Source organism: Giraffa tippelskirchi, chromosome 1 (genome assembly GCF_054371585.1).
Source record: "Giraffa tippelskirchi isolate mGirTip1 chromosome 1, T2T-mGirTip1v1.2.pri, whole genome shotgun sequence".
NCBI classification, from domain to species: domain Eukaryota; kingdom Metazoa; phylum Chordata; class Mammalia; order Artiodactyla; family Giraffidae; genus Giraffa; species Giraffa tippelskirchi.
The window spans coordinates 104,913,200-104,937,299 of record NC_137275.1 but is presented as its reverse complement, the minus strand read 5'-3'; the positions used below and the strand labels follow the sequence as shown (position 1 = coordinate 104,937,299).

Here is a 24,100-nt window from a genome sequence, read left to right as displayed (position 1 = left end):
AATACTTAAAATGTGAAAGCAGGTGAATTGGAAAAAGGAAAGTAGCCCAAAGATGTAATTTTCTCCGACCTCTAAGATATAAAAGGAAGAATTCACTTTGCGATTAGAAAGTTAAAAAGTTGAGTGATTCCTGGACACAGCACATTTTCTGGTAGGGATCTGTTAATACGATAGTCAGCTCAGGAAACAGACCAACTTAGTGATGCTGAGCCTGTTCTATGTGTTACTCCAGTGAATGTGCTAAAGAAAGAAATAAGCTTAATTTACCCCTTGGCCACCTGATGGGAAGAGCCAACTCACTGGAAAAAACCCTGATGCTGGGAAAGATTGAAGGCCACAAGAGAAGGGGGTAGCAGAGGATGGGATGGTTAGATGGCATCACTGACTCAATGGACATAAATCTGAGCAAATTCCAGAAGATAGTGGAGGACAGAGCATCCTGACAGCTGCAGTCCATGAGGTCACAAAGAGTTGGGCACAACTTAGTGACTGAAAAACAACAACAACACCCCCTTGGCTCAACATGGTCACTGAAAGGCATGGGGTGGAGGGAGAAAGGAGAGTGAGCATGGAAAGGAGAGAGAGGAGGAGAAAAAGGAAAAGCAGAGAGAGAAAGGGAAGGAAGAGCACAGAAGGAAGCGGGGAGGAAAGCAAAGGAAAGAGTCGGGAAGGGAAGCGGGATGAAGAGAGGCAGGGAGCTGCTAGGACATTTGTCTATAACTGTGATTGGTATGTTTGTTTATTTCACTTTAAAAATCCCATATGTCAGTGACAGCAGAGAGTATTTGTCTTTCCCTGGCTTATTTCACTGAACAGAAGACTCTCTAGGTCGATCGCATTGTTGTGTATAGCCGAGTTTTCTCCTTTTATGGCTGAGTAATAGTCCACTGTATATGTATATATCTCACAACTTTATCTCAGGGACAATTGGGGAGGGACAAAATTGGGGTATGGGATTAAGACATACAAGCGACTATGTATGACATAGCTAAGCAACAGAGATATATTGTACAGCACAGGGAAATATAGTCATTATTTTGTAATAGCTTTAAATGGAGTGTAATCTGTAAAACTGCTGAATCAGGGCTTCCCTGGTTGCTCAGTGACACAGAATCGCCTGCTGATGCAGGAGACACGGGTTCAATCCGTGATCCAGGAAGATCCCACATGCCAAGAAGCAACCAAGTCCATGCCCCACAACCATTGAGCCAGTGCTCTAGAGCCCGGGAGCCACAGCAAGAGAAGCCACTGCAGTGAGAAGCTGAGGAACCACCGCTGGAGAGTGTCCCCGCCTGCCGCAGCAAGGGAAAAGCCTGTGCAGCAGCAAAGACTCAGCACAGCCAGTAAAAAAAAGAAAAAAGAAAAAGAAAAAATTCTGAATCACTGTTACACACTTGAAACTAATGTAACATTGTAAATCAACTACACTTTACAAAAAAGAAAGATGAGGAAGGCAGAAAGGAAGGGAGGGGAAAAAAAAACAATTCATGACGCACAGATAGATGCATGAAGTTTGTTAGCACGTGCACAAAGAGAAACTCACTTCAGTATAAGATACTCAATTTTTTAAAAGCCCAATGTTTTAATTGAATTAATTGATAGTGCATATAAATGGAAATTAATTAAAACAGTCATCACATTCAAATCAGATATTAACTTTGCTTTTTTTAAATGACAAAAGTAATCTTTAAGCAGTAACTTCATCTGCAAAGTCCTAAGCAAGGAATTTCTGTGAATTAATCAGTGGCATCTACAATCTGCAGAGTACTCAGCACCTTTGGTGGCTCAGATGGTAAAGAATCTGCCTGCAATGCAGGAGACCTGGGTTCAATCCCTAGGTCGGGAAGATCCTCTGGACAAGGAAATGGCAACCCACTCCAGTACTCTTGCCTAAAAAATCCCATGGACGGAGGATCCTGGTAGGCTACAGTTCACGGGGTCGCAACAAGTCAGACACGACTGAGCTCACCGACGTGAGCCCAAGGACGGAGCACAAGTTCTCTGGCCACAGAGGACGACCTCAAAAACAGTCCTTTCCATCCCTCCCTCCTCTGTCATGATGCGAGGTGTGTTTTCTCCAAGGAAAGCATTTCCTGAAGTTTTCTTTCAAATAGGAAATCACTGAGGCTGCTTATACACTGGGAAGCAAGAAATAGGACTGTACTAGCCTTTCAGGTCATGCTGGCTTTCTTCTCTTTTCCTTTCCAGTTCTTTTTGGTCATAGTTCAACCTTTGCAGGCACACAATTCCACACTGGAAACTGTTTCTGTTTCCAAGAGAAAAAAAAAATTTAGACCTGGCCGCAGGCAAACATCTCTCAGCAGGCTTGTGAGAACTTCTTGCACCGACTGACCTGTGAAAACTATCAACCATTTTAAGTTGCCCACGAAGGGCTTTCTTGGTCAAGTGGTCCAGCATCCGCACGTGCACAAGGCACTCCACGAAATAGCTACGGTTGTGCGGGAGGCCGAGACTGGGCAGCCACTTGTTGCCGATCCACTCATGTTTCACGTTCCTGTACGCGAGGGTCTGCATTCAGTAATTAAGAATGGTTAATTGAGGAAAAAATGGAGGAGGCAATGGCAACCCACTCCAGTACTCTTGCCTGGAAAATCCCATGGACGGAGGAGCCTGGTAGGCTACAGTCCATGGGGTCGTGAAGAGTAGGACACAACTGAGTGACTTCACTTTCACTTTTCACTTGCATGCATTGGAGAAGGAAACGGCAACCCACTCCAGTGTTCTTGCCTGGAGAATCCCAGGGACGTGGGGGACTGGTGGCCTGCCGTCTATGGGGTCGCACAGAGTCGGACACGACTGAAGCGACTTAGCAGCAGCAGCAGCAATTGAGGACAAAAACCCACGGAAGCAGTCACAAGGGCCATTTACATCATCTTGAAAATGGATTTTTAAACAATTACATAATCTCAAAGGCTAAGCCAAAGACAACAGTATTGAGCATAACTTCAAAATTATTTGATCTTTTCTTTGCTACCTTTTAAATTTGCTGGCAAAATTTTATACAAAGAAATTATACCATTAAAAGTCTATGACTCATCTGTGGCAATAAATTTAACCTATCTACCAAACCATGATAAAATTGTAATGACTACACATTACTTCTCTGAAATAGCTTTTATACATCATAATATGTCAACAAAGAATGAGCACGACTCATGAACAAGTTTGAAGGATCGACCTAACTCTACTCACTAAAAATATCTCTGGCTAGCTTGAATTTTAGTTTCAACGCTTTGTGTTCCAAATTTCTTTAGCAACACATCTGCTAATTTCAAAGTCAGTTAAGTGTATTAAAAAATAGCTTTAAAAAGAAGAGATAAGGAAAACAACAACGAAATAGACTGAAAGAAGAAATAGACACACCCACGATTACAGTCAGGGACCTCAGTCTTCCTCTCCGTGACTCAATAACTGATTGAACAAGGAAGCCAAAACAGACAACCAACCAAGGTCAGTAAGGATGTTGAAGCCTTTAAACAATTCTCCAGGCAAGAGTACTGGAGTGGGTTGCCAAGCCCTCCTCCCGGGGATCTTCTCAACCCAAGGATCAAACCCAGGTCTCCCGCATTCCAGGCAGGTTCTGTACCATCTGAGCTACCAGAGAACCCTCTTAAACAGCACTATCAACCAACTTGATCTAACTGACATTTGATAGAACACTCTATCCAACAAGAAGCACGATAAAACTCTTCTCAAGGGGATACGGGACATTCTTCAAAAGACAGACAAATCTCAGCATACTTAAAGTGACTCAAATCATACAAAGCATGTTTTCTGATCTCAACAGATTTAAATTAGAAATTAAAAAACCCCTGATATCCAAGAGTCTCCCAAACATCAGCAAAGTAGCATATTTCTAAAGAATTCATGTGTCAAAGAAGAAATCACAAATGAAACAGGAAATATGTTGAAGTGAATAAAAGTGAATATACAATATACTAAAAAGCTACGGGACATGGCTAGATCACTACCTGGAGGGAAACTGATAGGATTAAATACTTACACAAATGAAGAAAGATTCTGAATCGATACTCTAAGACTCTATCTTAAACAACTTATAAAAGAACAAATGAAATCCACAGCAAGCAGAAAGAAGAAAATGAAAGAGTAAAAATCAATGAAACAGAGACCAGAGAAACAAAATGAAATGAAAAAACTAAAATCAGGTTCTTCAAACTATCAATAAAACTGACTAAGCCGAGTGACGAAGAAAAAAGAGAAGACATAAACTACCAATATCAAGAATCAAAGAGGGAACATCAGTACAGATCCTATAGACACTGAAAGGAAAGGGTAAACTGTGAACAACTTCAGGCAACTTAGATAAAATACCCTACTTTGTTGAAAGACACAACCTATGAAAGCCACTCAGTAAGAAACAGATAACCTCAATCTATTAAAACTCAAATCCGTAGTTAGAAATCTTACCTACCCATACACCCACACGCACAAAATCTCTATCCTAAATGGCCTTAGTAGTGAATCCTAACAAACAGTTATGAAGAAAATCCTGGTTATACACAAACTATTCCAAAATAGTGAAGAAAGAAACACCTAACTCATTCTGAGGCCAGAATTCTCTTGATACCCAAACCAGACAAACATATTACAAGAATATCAATATCCCTCAGAGACACAGATGCAAAATTCCTTAATGACACATCAGGAAATCAGTAATCAATTAAAAGTACAAGGTAGCATGACAAGTAGGGTTTATCCCAAGAACATAAGTTTGGGCCAACATTTGAAGAAATCAGTGAAATTCACCATATCAATGGACTGAAAATAAAAACCACAGTCTCACCTCAAAAGAGAGAGAAAAGGCATCTGACAATATTTATCATTTATATATGGAAATCTTAGCAATCTAGGAATGGAAGAAAACTGCCCCAACCTCATAAACGGCATCTACAAAAAATGTAGAGCTGACATCATATGGTGTTTCTCCTGAAGATCAGGAACAAAGCAAGGATGTCTGCTCTCTTGGCTTTTATTCAACTCTGTACTGGAACTCCTAGCCACTGTAACAAGACAAGAAAAAAGAAATCGAAATCATATGAACTGAAAAAACAATATAACTGTACTTGCTGACGACCTGATGATTAATGTGGAAAATGAATCAACAAAAGAGGTACAAGCATGAAAGTGAGTTCAGCAACGTTGCAGGATACAAGGTCAACATATAAAAATGCTCCATACTTCAGCATACTAAACGAGACCAGAAATTGACATTTTAAAGAATACCCTTGATTATAATGTCATCAAAAACTATGAACTCCTCAGGGATAAATCTAATGGAATAAGGGCAAGATCTGCACAATGAAAATAAACACATGCCATGTACATACATACACACCAAAGAAGGCACTTGGATGTTCTTCCGTCCAAAAAGACTAAGGTATGTTCTGAGGAATTATGTACGTTATGGAATCCTGGGAAAGGATTATCTACAAAGTACACAAGTAGATGATCGAGACTAATACTGGAAAAAAAGCAACCAATTGAAAAATGAGCAGAAGACCTGAACAAATTTCTCCAAAGAAGACAGGAAGAAGGCCACCAAACACATGAAAAGATGCTCCACATCGCTCATTATTCAGGAAATGCTAATCAAAACTACATGAGGTATCACCTCACACCAGTCACAATGGCCATCATCAACAATTCTACACATAATAATCGCTGGACACGACATGGAAGAAAGGGAACCCTCTTGCAATGTTAGTAGGCATGTAAATGGATACAGCCACTATGGAGAAGGAACATAGGTTTCCTTAAAAAGTAGGACTAAAACTACAATATGACACAACAATCCCCTACTGGCCATACACCCTGAGAAAACCATAACTCTAAAAAGACATTCGTACCCAATGTCCATTGCAGCACTATTTAACATAGGCAGGGCATGGAAGCAACCTAATGTCTCTCAAGAGAACAATGGAAAAAGAAGTTGTGGGACATACATGCAATGGAACACGACTCAGCCATGAAAAGGAACAAATACGAATCCGTTGAACTGAGGTGGATGAACCTAGAAACTGGGATACAGAGTGACGTCAGTCGGAAAGAGAAAAACAAATGTAGTATATTAATGCATACGCATGCGATCTTGTAAAATGGTACTGGTGAATATTTGAAGGGCAGAAATAAATACACAGATGTAGAGGAAGGACTTGTGAACTCAGCTGGAGAAGGAGAGAGTGGGACAAATGGAGAGAGTAGCAATGAAACATAGCCACTACCATATGCAAAATAGCTAGCTAATGGGAAGTTGCTGGATAACATAGGGAGCCCAGCATGGTGCTCTGGGACGACCTAGAGGGTGGGAGGCCAGGAACTGGGAGGCAGTCTAACCAAAGAGTGGATAATATACTTATTCGTGGTGTTGCATGAGGAAAACCAACCAAACATTGTAAAGCAGTTATTCTCCAAATAAAAATCAATAAATACAATCTGAAAACTATCATTCAACACATATGTACTTTCATTTAAAGCTATACGGGATCATCTTCTATTCCTAGCTATTTTTCCAGTATAAGTGCTTGTAAATGTCATTAGAGTTTTTGAAAATATGATTTTAATAGCTACATAGCATTGCTTAATATCTCGTACATAAATAATGAACTTTCAGTCTCAAAATAGAAACATAATACCGAAAAAGGTTAAGATTTTAAACTAAAGCTTGCATTTTAATTCAGCTTAATGAGAATTCCTCGGAAGAGCTAAAATTCTTATGAAAAGTAAATATGTGGAGTCCTTCTTGCTTTCATCTGTTATGTCTTATTGTCATTTAATTCTAAGGACTCTTGGACTTTTGACATGTTTGCCTTTGACTGCAATTTTTGACTGAGATAAAATCTTCAATGTAGATATTAAAAATGTCAAGAAGCACTCTTGTAAGTGTGAGCCACTCAGTCATGTCCAGTTATTTGTGACCCATGGACTACAACCCACCAGGTCCCTGTCCACAGAATTTCCCAGGCAAGAATACTGGAGTGCGGTAGCCATTCCTTTCTCGAGGGGATCTTCCTGACCCAGGGGTCAAACCCAGGCCTCCCACATTGCAGGCAGATTCTTTACCATATGAACCACTAGAGAACCCTGACCCTGGTGTACCTGGATGTAAAAATCCTCAAAAAAATATTACCAAGCCAAACTGAAGCATACATTAAAAGAATCATACACTAGGATCAAATGGATTTATTCTGGGCCTGCAAGCATGATTTATTGTCTGTACATCAATTACTGTGATACACAATATGAGCAAAATGAAGACTAAAATCATGTGATCTTCTCAATAATTGCAGAAAAAGCTTTCAACAAAGTGTAACATCAATTCTGATACCATCTCTCAATACAGTGGTTATCCATGGAACATCCTAAAGGGCACGTTAAGACAAACCCACAGCTAACATCCAACTCAGTGATAAAGAGCTGAAAGATTTTCCTAAAAGATCAGGAATAGTACAAGGATGCCTGTTCTCACCAATCTTGTTCAACATAGTGGCGGAAGTGTCCTACCCAGAGGAACTAGGCCAGAAAAGGAAATAAACGGCATCCCCATTGGAACAGATGAAGTTACACTGTCACTATTTGATTATGACAGGATTTATATGAAACCCTAAAAACGCCACCAAGTAAGAAGTATTACAACTAATAAACTCAGCAATATAGCAGGATAGGAAGCATAAGAAAACAGAAAAGTCCCATATACAAATGCATCAAAAAAAAAAAAAAAAAACTTGAAATAAATTTAACCGAGGAGCGGAAACACCTGTATCGTCACGGCCTCCAAGACATACAGTCTGGGTTCAAACCTCAGCTCACCCGCTGACCCGCACAGTGACCCAGGGCAAATCACACAATGATCTGAGGCTCAACATATTCAACTGTAAAATGGACACAAACCCAGGATCTACACCCAGGGCTGTGAAACTCCGAAGAAGTGCTTATTTAGGCCCGGGGATGGAGTGTCTCCAGGAGACTCTCCTTGTATGACACTCCTCTAGAACTGGGCTCTCCTGATCCTGTGGGTGAGGCTCAAGGGTAGAGCCTGGGAGCCAGATGGGACGCGACAAGGACGAGGACAGAAAAGACTAGTTCTGTGTCAGGGAGGGAAGCCACCTCCTTTCCAGATCTCAGAGTGGGGCCTGCACCGAGGGCCCGGGGGATGTGCAATCGGAAGTGATAACTCCGAACCCCCCACAGCAGGGATGGAGCCTTCCTGGCAAGAACCTTCTCTCTGGTCCAGGCTCCAGTGTGATGTGGTACTGCTCCCTGAGTGCTCCATGTCTCCACCAGGCAAAGAGCTCCCGGGACTTGGAGGTCTATTAAACCACAGGTGCCTGAGTGTCACAATGACACAAGGGCTAACACCATTGAAAATTAGCTATATTAAAAAAAAATGACAGAAGTATGGACGAGGCAGGGCATGAAAAGCAGAAGGATTGACTACCTCTCAAGCCTTTAGCAGAAATCTCTCCACACCAGCTCAGCGGAGCCCGCAGGAGGAAAATATCATGGAAAAGCAGGCCATGGGTATATCTCTACACTGCTGGACCCAGAGACCCACGTCCCAATCCACCAACATCTTTTTGCGTATCCAGACACCAAGAGGAAGAAACACAGACCTTGCCTGAGAAAGTCTCAGCCAGACTTAATATTGGGGTTGCTGAGCATGCTCACATGGTCACTATGGACTCAGCCTCTCCTCCGTGCTCACATCCTCTGTCCTCACAGAAACATACATGGTTCACTGCAGAGAGCCCTCTGAGGGCACTTGTGTATACTAGAAACGGGCAATGGTAAAATGCGAAGAGAAGACACAGAAGTGGAAACATGCCTCTGGGGTGCTGTACAAATTACCAAAGACCTGCAGTCCTTGATACTTGGCATTTAAAAAAAAATGCTTCTTAATATGTAAATGCAGAAAGGACATTTCCAGGAGAAAGGACAAAGGAATCGTCCCATTGGGACAATATTGTATCCATAGGAGAAGGTAAGTTGGATCCCTACCTCACAAAACACCACCAAACCAATTAGACTGCATACTAAGAACCAACAATTGAAAGAAAAACTTGACAAAATTCGAACAATTTTTGATGAGGAAATATCTTTTCTTTAAATTGAGGTATTGCTGATTTACCATAATTTGTTTGTCTAAGGTGTACAGCAAAGTGACTCAGATTCAGCCTCTCAGGTGCTTCCTTGGACAAAATTCATTGCCTTTGGGAGGCCCCTGGGCCATGCCCTCTACTCAGAACAGCTAAGAATCCTGAATACGCAAAGCAGCATGTGGTGGTCCTCCTGGGGGTTTTCAGACTGAATAAATTATTCTAACAGGCTACAAGAAACAAGCCCGGAGGTTAAGAGAGGATCTCCAAACTTACCTTCAAACCGGAGGCCTTGCTCCCTTGAATGTGGGTGCGTGCAACAGCGCTTGCGAAGCGAAGAGGTTTATCGTGAATCTTCTGTCTGCAGAGGACAAAGCAGTGTGTAGAGAGGACGCGCAGGCAGGTCCCAGGACACTGAGCACACGGACACAGTGACTGGACTCTCAGCCCTGCTCTTGGGGTACCGCACTCTCTCCACTGCTGACACAGGGTGAGCAGCTCACACGTGACCTGGAGTATGGTCACGGGACCTGGAATATGGTCCCATGACCTGGAGCTGGCCAATCGGTGTGCTCCATCCTCCCTGGCCACCGTGATTGGCTCAGGGATGGGGCTGTGACCAATCGGGGCCCAGGGCCGGACCTCAGGCTGGAATCAAGGGAGGAAGAGGAAGTTCCGCCAAAAGGGGTGTGGCCGGGTGAGGTCAGGCTACAGCGGTGGAAGCGGCGTGAGGTCAGCCTGGGGAAGTTGGTGGCTTTCCCGCGCCCGTCAGGGCAGAGCCGCCCGCCTGAGAATGAGGGCGCTGCTGAGCCCAGGGGCTGAGAGCGCCGGTTCCTGCTGTGGTCCCGGAGATCCACCTGAGACCTGAGCGAAGCCGTCTGCCGGTGAGTCCTCTCCTGCTTGTCTGTCAGCTTGTTTGCACCATGCTGGGTTTTCTGTCCAGCTGGCTAAGTGGAGACCCTGGAAATGCACGTGTGTGGGTTTTGGCTGGCTTCAGGGAAGAAATGCCAGAGGACACTGGGAGCCTCCAGTTTAATCTGGATTCAGGTCATATCTCTTGAAAGTGAAGTGAAGTTCCTCAGTCGTGTCCGACTCTTGCGACCCTATGGGCTCTACAGTCCATGGAATTCTCCAGGCCAGACTGCTGGAGTGGGTAGCCTTTCCCTTCCCCAGGGGATCTTCCCAGTCCAAGGATTGAACCCAGGTCTCCCGCATTGCAGGCAGATTCTTTACCAGCTGAGCCACAAGAGAAGCCCGAGAAGACTGGAGTGGGTAGCCTGTCCCTTCTGCAGCGGATCAGGATTCGCGACCCAGAAATCAAACCGGGGTCTCCTGCATGGCAGGAGGGTTCTTTACCAGCTGATCTATCAGGGAAGCCCAGGATCTCTTAAGGCCAGCTAGTCATTGATATGTCTTAAGGCAAGCTGCTCATTGTAGGGTTCCCCTAATTAGTCTTCACAGGATTAAGGTAGCAACCTGCTAAGGTAGCAATCAATGTCCTTTTTCTAGAGGACAAAAGCGGGGCTCAAAGGAGGTAACAGAGCTACAGCAAGGAAGTGTGTACCTAGACAAAACCCCCAGGTCCTGCTGTTAGAACTCAGGGAAGCCATAAGGTGTGGCTTGTCCATGTGACAGGGGCTAAGGCGCCCAGCCCACACTGGGTACTGTGGGGACCTGACTTGGTCCTGTTACCTGCATGTTCTTTTGCTGTCTGTGCTGGCTGCCTACTTCATAGAGCCTGCTCTCATCACCGTTGACAGTATGCCCCGGCCCCAGTACTTTTTCTCGCCCGGCTTGATCTTTTCTCCAGAGCACTAGTTCATTCTAACATGATACGCGTGCGTGTGTGTGTGTTGCTTCAGTCCTGTCTGACTCTTTGTGACCTATGGACTGTAGCCCGCCAGGCTTCCCTGTCCTTGGCATTTCCCAGGCAAGAATACTGGAGGGGGTTGCCCTTTCCTTCTCCAGGGGATCTTCCTGACCCAGGGATTGAACCCGCATCTCTGAAGTCTGCTGCATTGGCAGGCGGGTTCTTTGCCTCTAGCACCACCTGGGAAGCTCGCTGTAGTGGTGGCTTGTTTTTCAGGACATCAGAAGACAGTCCTTTCATTAGGGAAAACAGATATTGAGTAACATGTTGAAGTAGCCAAACTTCTCAAGTTCAGAGCGGAGCCTTCACCTGCGTTGTCTAGTCAGTGTGTTAAATGCTCTCCGGAGGGACAGACACAGCTTTGCAGATGCAGTCTTCGCAGGGTGCCTTTCCGAAGCCTGCCTGCTGCTCTTTCCTGTTTGCCAAAGACTCGCCCCAAAGGGACTCCTTGGGCCTCACAGCCTGGGCCTAAACTAGGCTGATGAGTGGATGCCCTTCAAGTGGATCTGTTGGAGCTGCAGGTGGGCCGTGTCGCAGCAGCTCCGACAGCTCCACTTAAACTAAAAGTGACATGGTGTGGTTCCCTTTTCTTTCTTCCTTTCACCTTTACCTAACTGTGTGCGCTCAGGGCAAGACACAGGATGGCCAGCACTCTGCTTGTTGGAATATGTTTATAACTTCTATCACTTTTCCTGCTGTTGTAAAAAAATACTTGCTCTTGAAGCCATGTTGTAGACCTGTACCAAGTGTGACTTAGAAGTTGTCTTAATTCTGCCCACCCCAATAGTCATCGTGTAAACCCTCGGGAAATTTTATGTTACATTAGAAAAACACTTGTGCAAACTGCTTTGTCACTGTGCAGTGCTAAGTAAATGTTTAAAAAACGTATTTACTTATATTGACATGTAGTTAATTTACAATGTTGTATTAGTTTCAGGTATAAAGCAGGGTGATCCGTTATAGGTTGCTGCAAGATATTCAGTAGAGTTCCCTGTGCTATACTGTAAACCGGTGTTGTTTATCGGTTTTATTTACAGTGGGATCTATCTGTTAATCCCAGACTCCTAATTTATCCCCCGCACCTTTCCCCTTTGATACCATATGTTTGTTTTCTATGTCTGTGAGTCTGTTTCTGTTTTCTATGTAGATTCATCTGTATTACTTTTAAGGATTCTATGTTTAAGTGATATCATATGGTATTTCTCTTTCTCTGTTACTTCTTTTGGTATGATAATATCTCTAAGTCCATCCATGTTGCTCCAAATGGCTTTATTTCATTTTTTTTATGGCTGAGCAATATTCCATTGTACATATGTACATATCACATCTTCTTTATCCATCCTTCTGCCATTGGACATTTAGGTTGTCTTAGATATAAAAGTCACGTCTTGTCTATTGTATGCTGCTATGGACACTGGGATGCATGTAGCTTTTCAAATTAGAGTTTTCTCCAGATGTATGCCCAGGAGTGGGATTACTGGATCATATGATAACTGTTTGTTTAAGGAATCTCCATACTGCTCTGCATAGTGGCTGTGCCAGTTTGTATTCCAGAATATTACTTCAGGTGAATTTGCCTCCTCTAGGAACCACTGTCAGATTGCCCAGCCCTTCAGCTGGGACAGACCTCCCCAGCCCAGGGGCATCTTGGGTCCCAGGTTCCACTGCACTGGGGAGAACTGCTCTGGGTCAAGGTCTGGAGTGGCCGCATCCCTTACGCTGACCAGTGTGTCAGCGGTGTTCCAAGGCTCCTCTCGTGTGTCTCGGGACTAGTGTCAGCAGCTCGTCTAACGTAAAGTATCAAATAGTAAGAAGTATTTGTGGAATGTGCCCAGAACTGTACCTTATTCAGCAGCTAAGAGAGTAATTTCCTCTCATCTTTCTTATTCATGTTCATAAAAATCAATGGTTAGCATACAGGAAATCTATCAGCTCTCCCACAGGAAGGGAAAGCTGGCCTTGTCCAGGTGGAAGAAGTCATTCTGAACGTGAGCAGTGGGGGTCAGGAAGCCATCCCCAAGGTCCAGCAAGCTGACTGGGGGGCAGCCAGAGGAAGAAATGAAGGAAAAGGGAAATTTAGACAGTTTGTCGGTGTTTTTTTTTTCCCTGTTAAGTGTACCCTAATGGGATTTTTTTCCCTCCTTTTTATTTACAGGCAGAGTGGACTTCTATGAATGCAGTTCCTGTTCTGTATCAGACCCTGGCTGGACCCGGTCCCTGACTCCAGGAGGTGAAGGCTGAGGGGCGGGAGGTAAGGTCAGTCCGCACACCTGGCGTGGAGGGAGGGGCAGAGAGCCAGGCCTGTGCGCCGGCAGCAGAGGATGTGGTGTAGCAGTCTCGGGGGTGTGTGTCTGGGGTGGCCTGAGTGTGTAGGTCCCGGGGAGAGTGCACGGAGCCCTGGCCGCTCAGTTTGCAGACCTGCAGGGCCTCCTCTTGATGCAGTGGGCAGAGCGGGAGGTGGCCAGCCCAGCTTGAGGGTCAGAGTGCAGATGCTGTGGACTTGGTGAGAGGGGTGGGAGGATGGATTGAATTCGGTGCACAGATGGGTATTTTGCGGGGGGATCGAGATTAATGCTCTGGTATTAAAGCGGGACAGTAGAGTTTTAGGTTTGGACTCCTCCTGCCTTCAGTTTAGGGATAGCCAGGGTAAGGTCCTGGGGCAGCAGCTTGGGGGGGGGGGGCACCATTTCCACATCCATCTGGATACCACGTGGCGATGCCCAAATCAGAACCGTGTGAGCCAGGGACCCGTGGCAGTAAAAGTGACTAGGAGACTGACTAACTGACCTGATGGGATCTGAGAGCCGAGGGGCCCCACTAGGCTCCTCTGAGGGTCCTCAAGCTCTCTGGAGGCCTGGGGCGCTAGAACAGGGGGTCTGACCACTCTGAGACCTTGGGCGTGTGGTAAGGCCTCTTCCCTGGAGGATCCGGTGTCTGAGAAGGTGCAAACACCTCGTTTCTTAGTTTTTTTCTTGGTCTGTTTTAGGGCCATTTTGTAGAAAGTGATAAAGTATTGCTTTTACCCAAGTTAACCTCATCTATGAAAGGCACAGATGTATGTAAACTTTTGGGATATGAACTTACTGAAAATGACCTCTCTTACGGCAGTATGCATATTGCAGCAATATTGGGTGACTGATGCTGCAACTTGTATAGCTTTTTTTTTTTTTTAATAAATTTATTTATTTTAGTTGGGGTCTAATTACTTTACAATATTGTAGTGGTTTTTGCCATACATTGACATGAATCAGCCATGGGTTTACATGTGTTCCCCATCCTGAACCCCCTTCCCACCTCCCTCCCCATCCCATCCCTCTGGGTCATCCCATTGCCCCAGCCCTGAGCATTTGTCTCATGCATTGAACCTGGAATGGTGTTCTGTTTCACATATGATAATATACATGTTTCAATGCTATTCTCTCAGAACGTCCCACCCTCACCTTCTCCCTCAGAGTCCATAAGACTGTTCTATGCATCTATGTCTCTTATTCTGTCTTGCATATAGGGTTATCGTTACCATCTTTCAAATTCCATATATATGCATTAGTATACTGTATTGGTGTTTCTCTTTGTGGCTCACTTCACTCTGTATAATGGGCTCCAGTTTCATCCATCTCAATAGAACTGATTCAAAGGCATTCTTTTTAATGGCTGAGTAATATTCCATTGTGTATATGTAGCACAGCTTCCTTATCTGTTCGTCTGCTGATGGACATCTAGGTTGCTTCCATGTCCTGGCTATTGTACACAGTGCTGCTTGTGTAGCTTTTATGTTCTCTTTCAAAGGAAAACTACTCCGGGTGTCACAGGAACATAAGAAAAGGAGCAGTTTTACCTGGAGGAAAAACAACAACTGGTTTCCTACTACGGTTTAATTCAGCTAATTTCATGAGCAGTGGTGGCCTTCTGGATGTCATTCATTCCAAAGCAGAGAACACCTTTGTTTTGTGTACTGTGATTGTTCAGAGCCTGAGGTTTGGAGATGGAGTAAATCTTTAAGAACTAGTCTTACAGAGAAAGAGTTATGGTGGTATTTCATCGATAATGGTCAGGTGACAAAAAGTAATTGCTATTCCAGGTCCTTTTGGACTGAAGAGTTTTCATTCTTAATCTGTGGTTTAAGTGCACAAAAGAGGAGAGACATCCTTAATGGCACCTGCTTTGAAACCAGTGCATGATTCCATAAAGTACTCTAGACGGTTCTATTGCCTGAAATTATTTTTGAGCACCATTCTTTTCTAATGGTCTCTAACTGCAGCTTTGGGAGGAAAAGCTAGTGGGGAAGCCACTTGGATAGAGATGCGGGTGAGGACCTCAGGAGAACTGCAGGAAAAGATCTTATTTCTGGGCCTGGATCATTAGCTCTATGTGCCTTCCCTGGAGCTGAACACGGGGTGTTCCCAGGCAGTGCCTAATTGGACCAGCTGGTAGTGTTGGGCTGTGAGAGCTTGTACTTTATGAAGCTGAATGATTTCTAAGAAAGGGCTGGTGGGGTCACACATCACGTGCCGGCACTTCTGATGTGTCTCTTTCCCCCATCCTGTGCAACACGTTTGAGGTAGAGGAACTGTCTCGAATGTTCAGTGAAGTCGGACACCTTTGTGATCAGAGACTAGAGAGCCCAGACCCTGTGCGGAGGTGTCTCAGAAGTTTGCCTGGAAACGGGAGGAGTTGGGGGGACTCACCCGGCCGAAGGCACCCAGGTAAGCCTCAGCGATGAGCAGCCTCTGGGCGTTGCAGCGCTGGGTCAGGATGTCGATCAGCAGGTCCTTGTCACAGCCTGGAAGAGAGTTGTGTTGGAGAGTGAGTGAGTGCTGTGGGTGCCACACTGCAGGTAGGGAGAGCCCACGGTGCAGGGGCCAAGGCCAGTGGGCCAGCTCGTCCCCTGGTGCTCCCAGTGGAGGGAGAAGGCCCAACGTGAGTGGAAGTTTCAGGGTACCCCTGCCGTGGCCGAGGTGCCTTCCGTCTCCCCCTCTCCTGCTGCTACAGACTTTTCTTTTAAAAGATTCAATACAAATAGAGGGGAGGAGAGAATGTGGCCTTTCTTCCATCCCCCTCCTACCCCACCAGCAAAAGGCTTCCCTGAACTCCACACGGATCCAGTTTGAACAGACCCCATGTCCTTCTCACCACACGGCTCTGAATGATTTACAATGTGCGTTGAGAGGAAAGTCACTGCTCTGGTCCTGCTGACAGCAGGTGAGACCACCAGGGTCCCTCTCTGTTTTGGAGAAAGAATTCCCCGCAGAAATGGAGTGAAGCAGGCACAGAAGTTATTGGCAGCACAGTTCACGCAAAGGGAACAAAGAAGCAGTTCATGTAGAGCAGGAGCAAAGCGGACACACAGACCCAGAGAAGACAGCAGGCAACGTCCCTAGTGAGGAGTGTGCCAGAGACGGGATTTAAATCACTCATGTGGGACACTTCTTCCAGGGCTGTGTTCCACTCTGGCCAGGTATCTCGCCTCTTTCCCCACATGTGACCTGTCCCAGCGCCCTCCCCATATACATGCTCATCTTTTAGCCAAGATGGATTCTAGCACAGAAGATTGTGGGAGGTTTGACAACATTTATTATGATGTGAGAGCTGGACCATAAAGAAGGCTGAGTATCGAAGAATTGATGCTTTTGAACTGTGGTGCTGGAGAAGACTCTCAAGAGTCCCTTGGACAGCACGGAGATCAAACTAGTCAATCCTAAAGGAAATCAACCTTGAATATTCATTGGAAGGGCTGATGCTGAAGCTGAAGCTCCAATACTTTGGCCACCTGATGCAAAGAGTCAACATATTGAAAAAGACCCTGATGCTGGGAAAGATTGAAAGCAGGAGGAGAAGGGGACGACAGAGGATGCGATGGTTGGATGGCATCAGCAACTCGATGGACATGAGGTTGAGCAAGCTCCAGGAGTTGGTGAAGGACAAGGAAGCCTGGCCTGCTGTAGTCCATGGGGTCGCAAAGAGTCAAACGTGACTGAGCGACTGAACAACAACAACTTATAGGATGGCGCCCCCTCCCTCTGAGACCCCTAAGGAGCCGCTTGCACACTGGTGCCTGGTGGGGCGGGGCCTCGTCTCCCCGCCCTCAGGAGGGACAGGTGTGCTCATCCTCTCTCTCACTCCCGCAGAGCTCGGCTCCTGCCACTGACTCCGTCCTTGGAGTATCAGGGAAGACACAGCTCCCGTTGAATCCACCTGACAAACTCCAGCTGCTCTACTCAGGGGCCCATGTGCCCCTTACTCAGTGCAGACTCTCCAGAGAAGGAAGAGTCTTGAGGGAGGGAGCTGTGAGAGGAGGGAATCCCGCCCCTGCTTTTAACAGGGGCTCTGCTCCTAGGCTCTGAGGCCTGCCCTTCCTCCTCCACCAACCCATCAACCTGGTAAAATGCCTGGATGTACAATCGCTGCGGGGAGATTGTGGTCATAAAGAACCACCTGCCAGTGCAGGAGACAAAAAAGACACAGGTTCAATCCCCAGGTTAGAAAGATCTTCTAGAGAAGGAAATGGTAACGCACTCCAGTTTTCTTGCCTGGAGAATCCCATGGACAGAGGAGCCTGGCAGGCTATAGTTCATGGGGTCGCAAAGAGTCGGACACTGGGCAGTTTAGCATGCATACATGCAGTCACAGTAGTGACCAGGAAGACCTCAGCAGCCCCTCAGCTTGACCAGTATTTAGATAAACTTCTCCTTATCATAAGCCTTCCATCTTTTCTTTTTTCTGAGAGCATTTACTTTGGAAAACTTGTGGTTGTAAATTCTTTCTTTACTCATTTGAGATGTAAATCTTCTCCCAACCACTTGCTGGATGGCTAGAAATGCCTTCCTCAAGGGCTTAGAATCCGCCCCTTTCAGCCACAGTCACTGAGTGAGACAGTTGCTGGCCCCGGGCTCTGTGGCAGGCAGAACCCTCAGTGCCAGTAGGCAGACTCGGGAGTCCTCATGGCGTGACCGGGCCCCCACCCTGTGTCCTCTGAACTACTCACTAGCTCAGCCCAGGGCTCAGACCTCGCCTGCCTTTATCCCAGAGGAGCTGGGGGCAGTCTCTCTCCTTTTGCAAGGGCATCCTGGCCTGTTGAGTTGTGTGTGGTACAGTTTTTCTCTGACGAATTATGGAGATGTGGAGAAAAGCGAGTTGAAGCGCTAGGATGTTAAGCAGATCATATTTTGGGGGTTTAAAGCCATCGTGGAAATGTGGGGATCATAGGAAGGTAATGAGTCGGGTGTGGAAACAGGCAGTGAGTGAGGGTGAGGATTGGATCAAGGTGGGTGAGTGTATCTCTGGAGACCCAGTGTGGGGCAGGGTGTCTATTCACGTCAGAGAGATGGTCTGGCAGCTGCAGAGTGGAGGTGGGAAGGCAGAGACTCTTCTCCAAAGACTGGAATTTCAGACTGGTGACAAAAAGGTGGCATGCAGTGAAGTGGCACTGAGCAGCAGGGTGCCCAGGCTCCCGGGTTAAGTCCTGGACCCGAGGGACATGAGATGCTTTTAGAGGAGTCTGTTGACTGCGTGATCCAAAATAAATGTAGTTTTAATAATAGGTAGAAGGTTTTTTGATATTGACCATCTGGTGATGTCCATGTGTAGGGTTGTCTCTAGTGTTGTTGGAAGAGGGTGATTGCCGTGACCGGTGTGTTCTCTTGGCAAAACTCTGTTAGTTTCATTCTGTACTCCAAGGCCAAACTTGCCTGTTACTGCAAGTATCTCTTGACTTCCTACTTTGGCATTCTAGTCCCCTATGATGAAAAGGACATCATTTTTTTTTTTTTTTTTGGTGTTCGTTCTAGAAGGTCTTGTAGGTCTTCATAGACTTCAGCCTCTTTGGCATTAGTGTTTGGGCATAGACTTGGATTACTGTGATATTGAATTGTTTACCTTGGAAACGAACAGAGATCATTCTGTAGTTTTTGAGATTGCACCCAAGTACTGCATTTTGGACTCATTTGATGACTGTGAAGGCTACTCCATTTCTTCTAAGGGATTCTTGTCCACAGTAGTAAAATGATCATTATCTGAATGAAATTCACGCATTCCAGTCTGTTTTAGTTCACTGATTCCTAAAATATCGACGTTGGGCCTTACGAAGCATTGCTAGGAACAAAGCTAGCGGAGGTGTTGGAATTCCAGCTGAGCTATTTCAAATCCTAAAAGATGATGCTGTGAAAGTGTTGTACTCAATATGCCAGCAAATTTGGAAACCCAGCAGTGGCCACAGGACTGGAAAAGGTCAGTTTTCATTCCAATCCCAAAGAAGGTCGATGCCAAAGAGTGTTCAGACTACCACACAATTGCACTTATTTCACGTGCTAACAAGGTTATGCTCAAAATCCTTCAAGCTAGGCTTCACATAGTGACCCTAGAACTCCCAGATATTCCAGCTGGATTTAGAAAAGGCGGAGGAACCAGAGATCAAATTGCCAACATGCACTGGATCATAGAAAAGCAAGAGAGTTCCAGAAAAACATCTATTTCTGCTTCATTGACTATGCTAAAGCCTTTGCCTGTGTGGATCACAACAAACTGTGGAAAATTCTGAAAGAGATGAGAATACCAGATCTCTTTACCTGCCTCCTGAGAAACCTGAATGCAGGTCAAGAAGCAACAGTTAGAAATGGACATAGAACAGACTGGTTCCAAATTGGGAAAGGAGTACATCAAAGCTGAATATTGTCACCCTGCTTATTTAACTTATATGCAGAGTTCAGTTCAGTCCTCAGTCGTGTCTGACTCTTTGCGACCCCTTCTCCACCTGCCTTTAATCTTTCCCAGCATCAGGATCTTTTCCAATAAGTCGTCTCTTCGCATCCGGTGGCCAAAGTATTGTAGCTTCAGCTTCAGCATCAGTCCTTCCAATGAACATTCAGAACTGATTTCCTTTAGACATAGTACATCACGCACAATGTCAGGGCAGATGAAGCACAAGCTGAAATCAAGACTGCTGGGAGAAATATCAAAAACGGCAGATATGCAGATGATACCACCCTTAGGGTGAAAATGGAAGAGGAACTAAAGAGCCTCTTGATGAAGATGAAAGAGGAGAGTGAAAAAGCTGGCTTAAAACTCAACATTCAAAAAACTAAGATCATGTCATCTGGTCCCATCACTTCATGGCAAATAGATGGGGAAACAGTGGAAACAGTGACAGACTTTACTTTCTTGGGTTCCAAAATCACTGCGGATGGTGACTGCAGCCATGAAATTCAAAGACTTTTGCTCCTTGGAAGAAAAGCTATGACAAACCTAGACAGCATGTGAAAAAGCAGAGACATGACTTTGTCAGCAGAGGTTCATCTCGTCAAAGTATGGATTTTTCCAGTCGTCATGTATGGATGTGAGAGTTGGACTATGAAGAAGGCTGAGCACTGAAGAATTGATGCTTTTGAGCTGTGGTGTTGGAGAAGACTCTTGAGAGTCCCTTGGACTGGAAGGAGATCAATCCAGTCCATCCTAAAGGAAATCAGTCCTGAATATTCATTGGAAGTGTTGATGCGGAAGCTCCAATACTTTGGCCACCTGATGTGAAGAGCAGACTCATTGGAAAATATCCTGATACTGGGAAAGATTGAAAGCAGGAGGAGAAGGGGATGACAGAGGATGAGATGGTTGGATGACATCACCGATTCGATGGACATGGGTTTGAGCAAGCCCCAGGAGATGGTCATGGACAGTGAAGCCTGGTGTGCAGCCCTCCATAGGGTGGCAAAGAATCAGAGACAACTAAGCAACTGAAGAACAACAAATAAGGTTTTTCAGTTATATATACATATTGATTTTGCTATCATCATACATAATTATTATAATGTGATTTTTGTTGTTATTCTGTTGGGATATTATCCACAATACACCTCTCTGAATTTTTCTCCGTGTTTCAAAGTTCATAGCAATCCTGGCTCATTTGTTTTCTAGAAGTATTTCAAAATATTTTCACATGGATCTCAAAAAATGTTATTCAAATATCAATTAAAATAACTGTAAACTTAGCAATCAATTTAGAGAAGTCACTAACAGGACATATCTGTTGAATTATTTTTGTGTTTTTCTTTCCTGAAAGATTTAGTAAACATTTGTATAGTTTTTGCCAATTACAAGAAACTTTATTTGGTTCCAATTATTCATATTTGTCTTTCTATCAATATTTCAAGTTATATTATTTTTATTTTGGTCTTAACAGAATAATTCCTTAATGAAACAGATGAGACTGAATTTTATGTGGACCTTGTGTCCAGAAAAATTATTGAACTCTCATGCTGCTGCTGCTGCTGCTAAGTCACTTCAGCCGTGTCCGACTCTGTGCGACCCCACAGACGGCAGCCCACCAGGCCCCCCCGTCCCTGGGATTCTCCAGGCAAGAACACTGGAGTGGGTTGCCATTTCCTTCTCCATTGCATGAAAGGGAAAAGTGAAAGTGAAGTCGCTCAGTCGTGTCCGACTCTTAGCGACCCCATGGACTGCAGCCCACCAGGCTCCTCCGTCCATGGGATTTTCCAGGCAAGAGTACTGGAGTGGGGTGCCAAAGAACATAGAATTCATGCAAGACTGAAAACAGCACACAGGAAGCCTCCTGTTAAATGTATCCTGACACAGGTAGCCAACTAGCTACTTGAATATCACAGAAAGGCAGTCAGAATTGTCCTTTTTTTTAATTGTTTAATTTTTATTATGTTTAATATTTATTATTGTTGATGTACAATGTTGTGTTACTTTATGCTGTAGAGCAAACTGAATCAGTTATACCTATACACTAGATTCTTTTCCCATGGAAGTCATTACAGAATATTGAGCCGAGTTTCCTGTGCTATCCAGTAGGCTCTCATGAGTTCCCTATTTTATATATAGTAGTGTGTATATGTCAACCACAATCTCTCAATTTATTACTTCCCCCCACGCTTCCCCTTTGGTCACTGTAAAGTTTGATTTTAAGATCTGTGAGTATGCCTTTTTAATTTTTCTGTGTTTATTTATTGGCTGTGCTAAGTCTTAGCTGTGGCACACAGGGTCTTTGTTGAGGCAAGTGGAATCTTTAGCATCTTAGTTGCGGCCTGTGCGATCTAGTCCCCTGATCAGGGATTGAACCTGGGCCCCCTGCATTGGGAGCACAGAGTCCTAGCCACTGGACGCCCAGGGAAGTCCCTATGAATCTGCTTGAGACGTCACTCTTCACCCATCAGACTAGTGGACACTCGGACGTTTGCCGAAGTGGTCTGCAGGCAAGGCCGTGGTGAACAGGCAGTGGTCAGCATTGCTGGTGGGCATCTGGGCTGGCGAAGCCCTTTGAGAGGCAACAGGGCTGTGTCCACCAGAATTAGGAATGTACAGCCCAGTGATCTCACTTGCCGTGATGAATACCTTAGACACAGCAGGTAGAATGTCGCATGTGGAAGCTTGCAACGCTTTAATAGCCAAATACTGGAAGCACAGGGTCTATCGTTCGGGTCCTGCTTCAGTTGTGTGGCATCTGTCCAGGACAATGCCATGAGATGTGACACATGAGAGCGATCCGTATCACACCTCTCCTCTGCCTGAGACCCTCTGACGGCTGACTGTGGCCCCCTGATTTCCCTCCCCTCCTTTGACAGTCCACCTTGCTTTTCTCCAGTCGCATGGCTTTTCCCTGTACCTCAATCATGCGGGTCAGCCTCCCACCTCAAGGCCTTTGTACAAGCCATTCCCTTAGCCTCCCCAGAGAATCCCAGCGCTCACCCCCTCACCACCGTTAACTCTGCTTAAATGTCACGTTCTCCACAAGGCCACCTCTGACCACTCCATCTAAAATCTAAGTCCCCACCTGCCATTTCCAGTCTCCATTATCTAGCTCTATGTTTTCAATTACTCTTATTATATTCTAACACAACATATAACTTATATGTTTATTGTCTGCTTTATGCGCCTCCCCCAAGATATCGATGCCATGGGGCAGAAACTGTCATCCGTTTTGTTGACTTCCATAACCCTAGGATATACCACACCTCCTTCCCCCACCAGACCCAGGCACAGCCCTTCTCCTCCCAGCAACACCCCCCCCCCCCCGCCAGGACACACCCCTTCCCCCTCCCCAGCACCCCCAGTGAGACACCTCCTGCCCCTCAGCTGCAAACCCGGGACACACCCCCTCCCCTCTCCGCAGTCCCAGGACACACCCCTCCCCAGCCCCAGGGTACACCCTCCTCAGCCCCCAAGACACACCCCTCCCCCTCCCCAGCCGCCCGAGGACACACCCTTCCGCTCCCCTCCGTGAACCCGAAGCTCAGGCCCCCTCCGCCACAGGCCGACTGAACAGAGAAGTCTTTCCACCGCCCTCGCCCCGGCTCCTGGCCGCCGGTTGCGCGCTCTCCGTCCCTGGCGCTCCGCCAACGAGACCGAATTCTGAGGCCGGCGCTGCGAGCCGAGCAGGACTGAGTCCTGAGGCCCGAGACGAGCTGTTTCCGGGCAGGAGGTGTCTGCGGCGAGGCCGGTTAGTGCGGGCGGCGCGGAGCGCGGGTCGTGCGGGGCCGGGGCGGTGGACGCGCGGGGCCAGGGGGCGCGCGGAGTCCCGGCCGACTTCCGGCAGGTCAGCGGGGCCGGGGCAGGGAGTGTTCCCGCCTGTCCTTCCTCCTCCGTTGGCTCTGGGGTCGGGGAGGGGGTCCTGTGCCCTAGACTTCTCCATGGTTAGAGCAGCGTTGGGGGAGGGGAGAGAGGCAAGAGGCTGAGGTTGAGTTGCTCAGCTGTGTCCAGCTCTTTGTGACTCCGTGGACTGCTGCACGCCAGGCTTCCCTATCCATCACCAACTCCCAGAGTCTACTCAAACTCATGTCCATTGAGTCAGTGATACCATCTAACCATCTCATCCTCTGTCGTCCCCTTCTCCTGCCTTCAATCTTTCCCAGCATCAGGGTTTTTCAAATGAGTCAGTTCTTCACATCAGGTGGCCAAAGCATTGGAGTTTCAGCATCAGCATCAGTCCTTCCAATAACTATTCAGGACTGATTTCCTTTAGGATTGACTCATTGGATCTCCTTGCAGTCCAAGGGACTCTTGAGAGTCTTCTCCAACACCACAGTTCAAATGCATCAATTCTTCAGCACTCAGCTTTCTTTATCGTCCAACTCTCACATCCATACAT

The 24,100-nt window shown here is 46.0% G+C and overlaps 2 protein-coding genes across 6 annotated transcripts in view; one reads left to right on the top strand and one right to left on the bottom strand.

Moving 5' to 3' along the window:
• The window catches only part of LOC145505596 (uncharacterized), a 65,975-nt gene extending 56,322 nt beyond the window's left edge, over positions 1 to 9,653 (bottom strand). Inside the window, exons 1-3 of the mRNA XM_081488097.1 lie at positions 9,411 to 9,653; positions 4,916 to 5,042; positions 2,169 to 2,266 (exon numbers count right to left, since the gene is read on the bottom strand). Coding sequence (XP_081344223.1) covers positions 2,169 to 2,266; positions 4,916 to 4,929 — 112 coding nt within the window. The 5' untranslated portion in view covers positions 4,930 to 5,042; positions 9,411 to 9,653. The remainder of the gene's footprint in view (positions 1 to 2,168; positions 2,267 to 4,915; positions 5,043 to 9,410) is intronic.
• A 170-nt stretch (positions 9,654 to 9,823) lies between these two features.
• Positions 9,824 to 24,100, top strand: part of LOC145504594 (liprin-alpha-1-like) — a 68,139-nt gene continuing 53,862 nt past the window's right edge. For 2 of the 5 annotated variants that reach the window (XM_081485806.1, XM_081485706.1), the window contains exon 1: positions 23,259 to 23,452. The gene's annotated coding sequence lies outside the window, so the exon portion shown is untranslated. Of the gene's footprint in view, positions 10,019 to 13,159; positions 13,261 to 23,258; positions 23,453 to 23,512; positions 23,549 to 24,100 lie in introns of those variants that run through there. The other 3 variants (XM_081485711.1, XM_081485721.1, XM_081485732.1) reach the window with 3 other exon arrangements.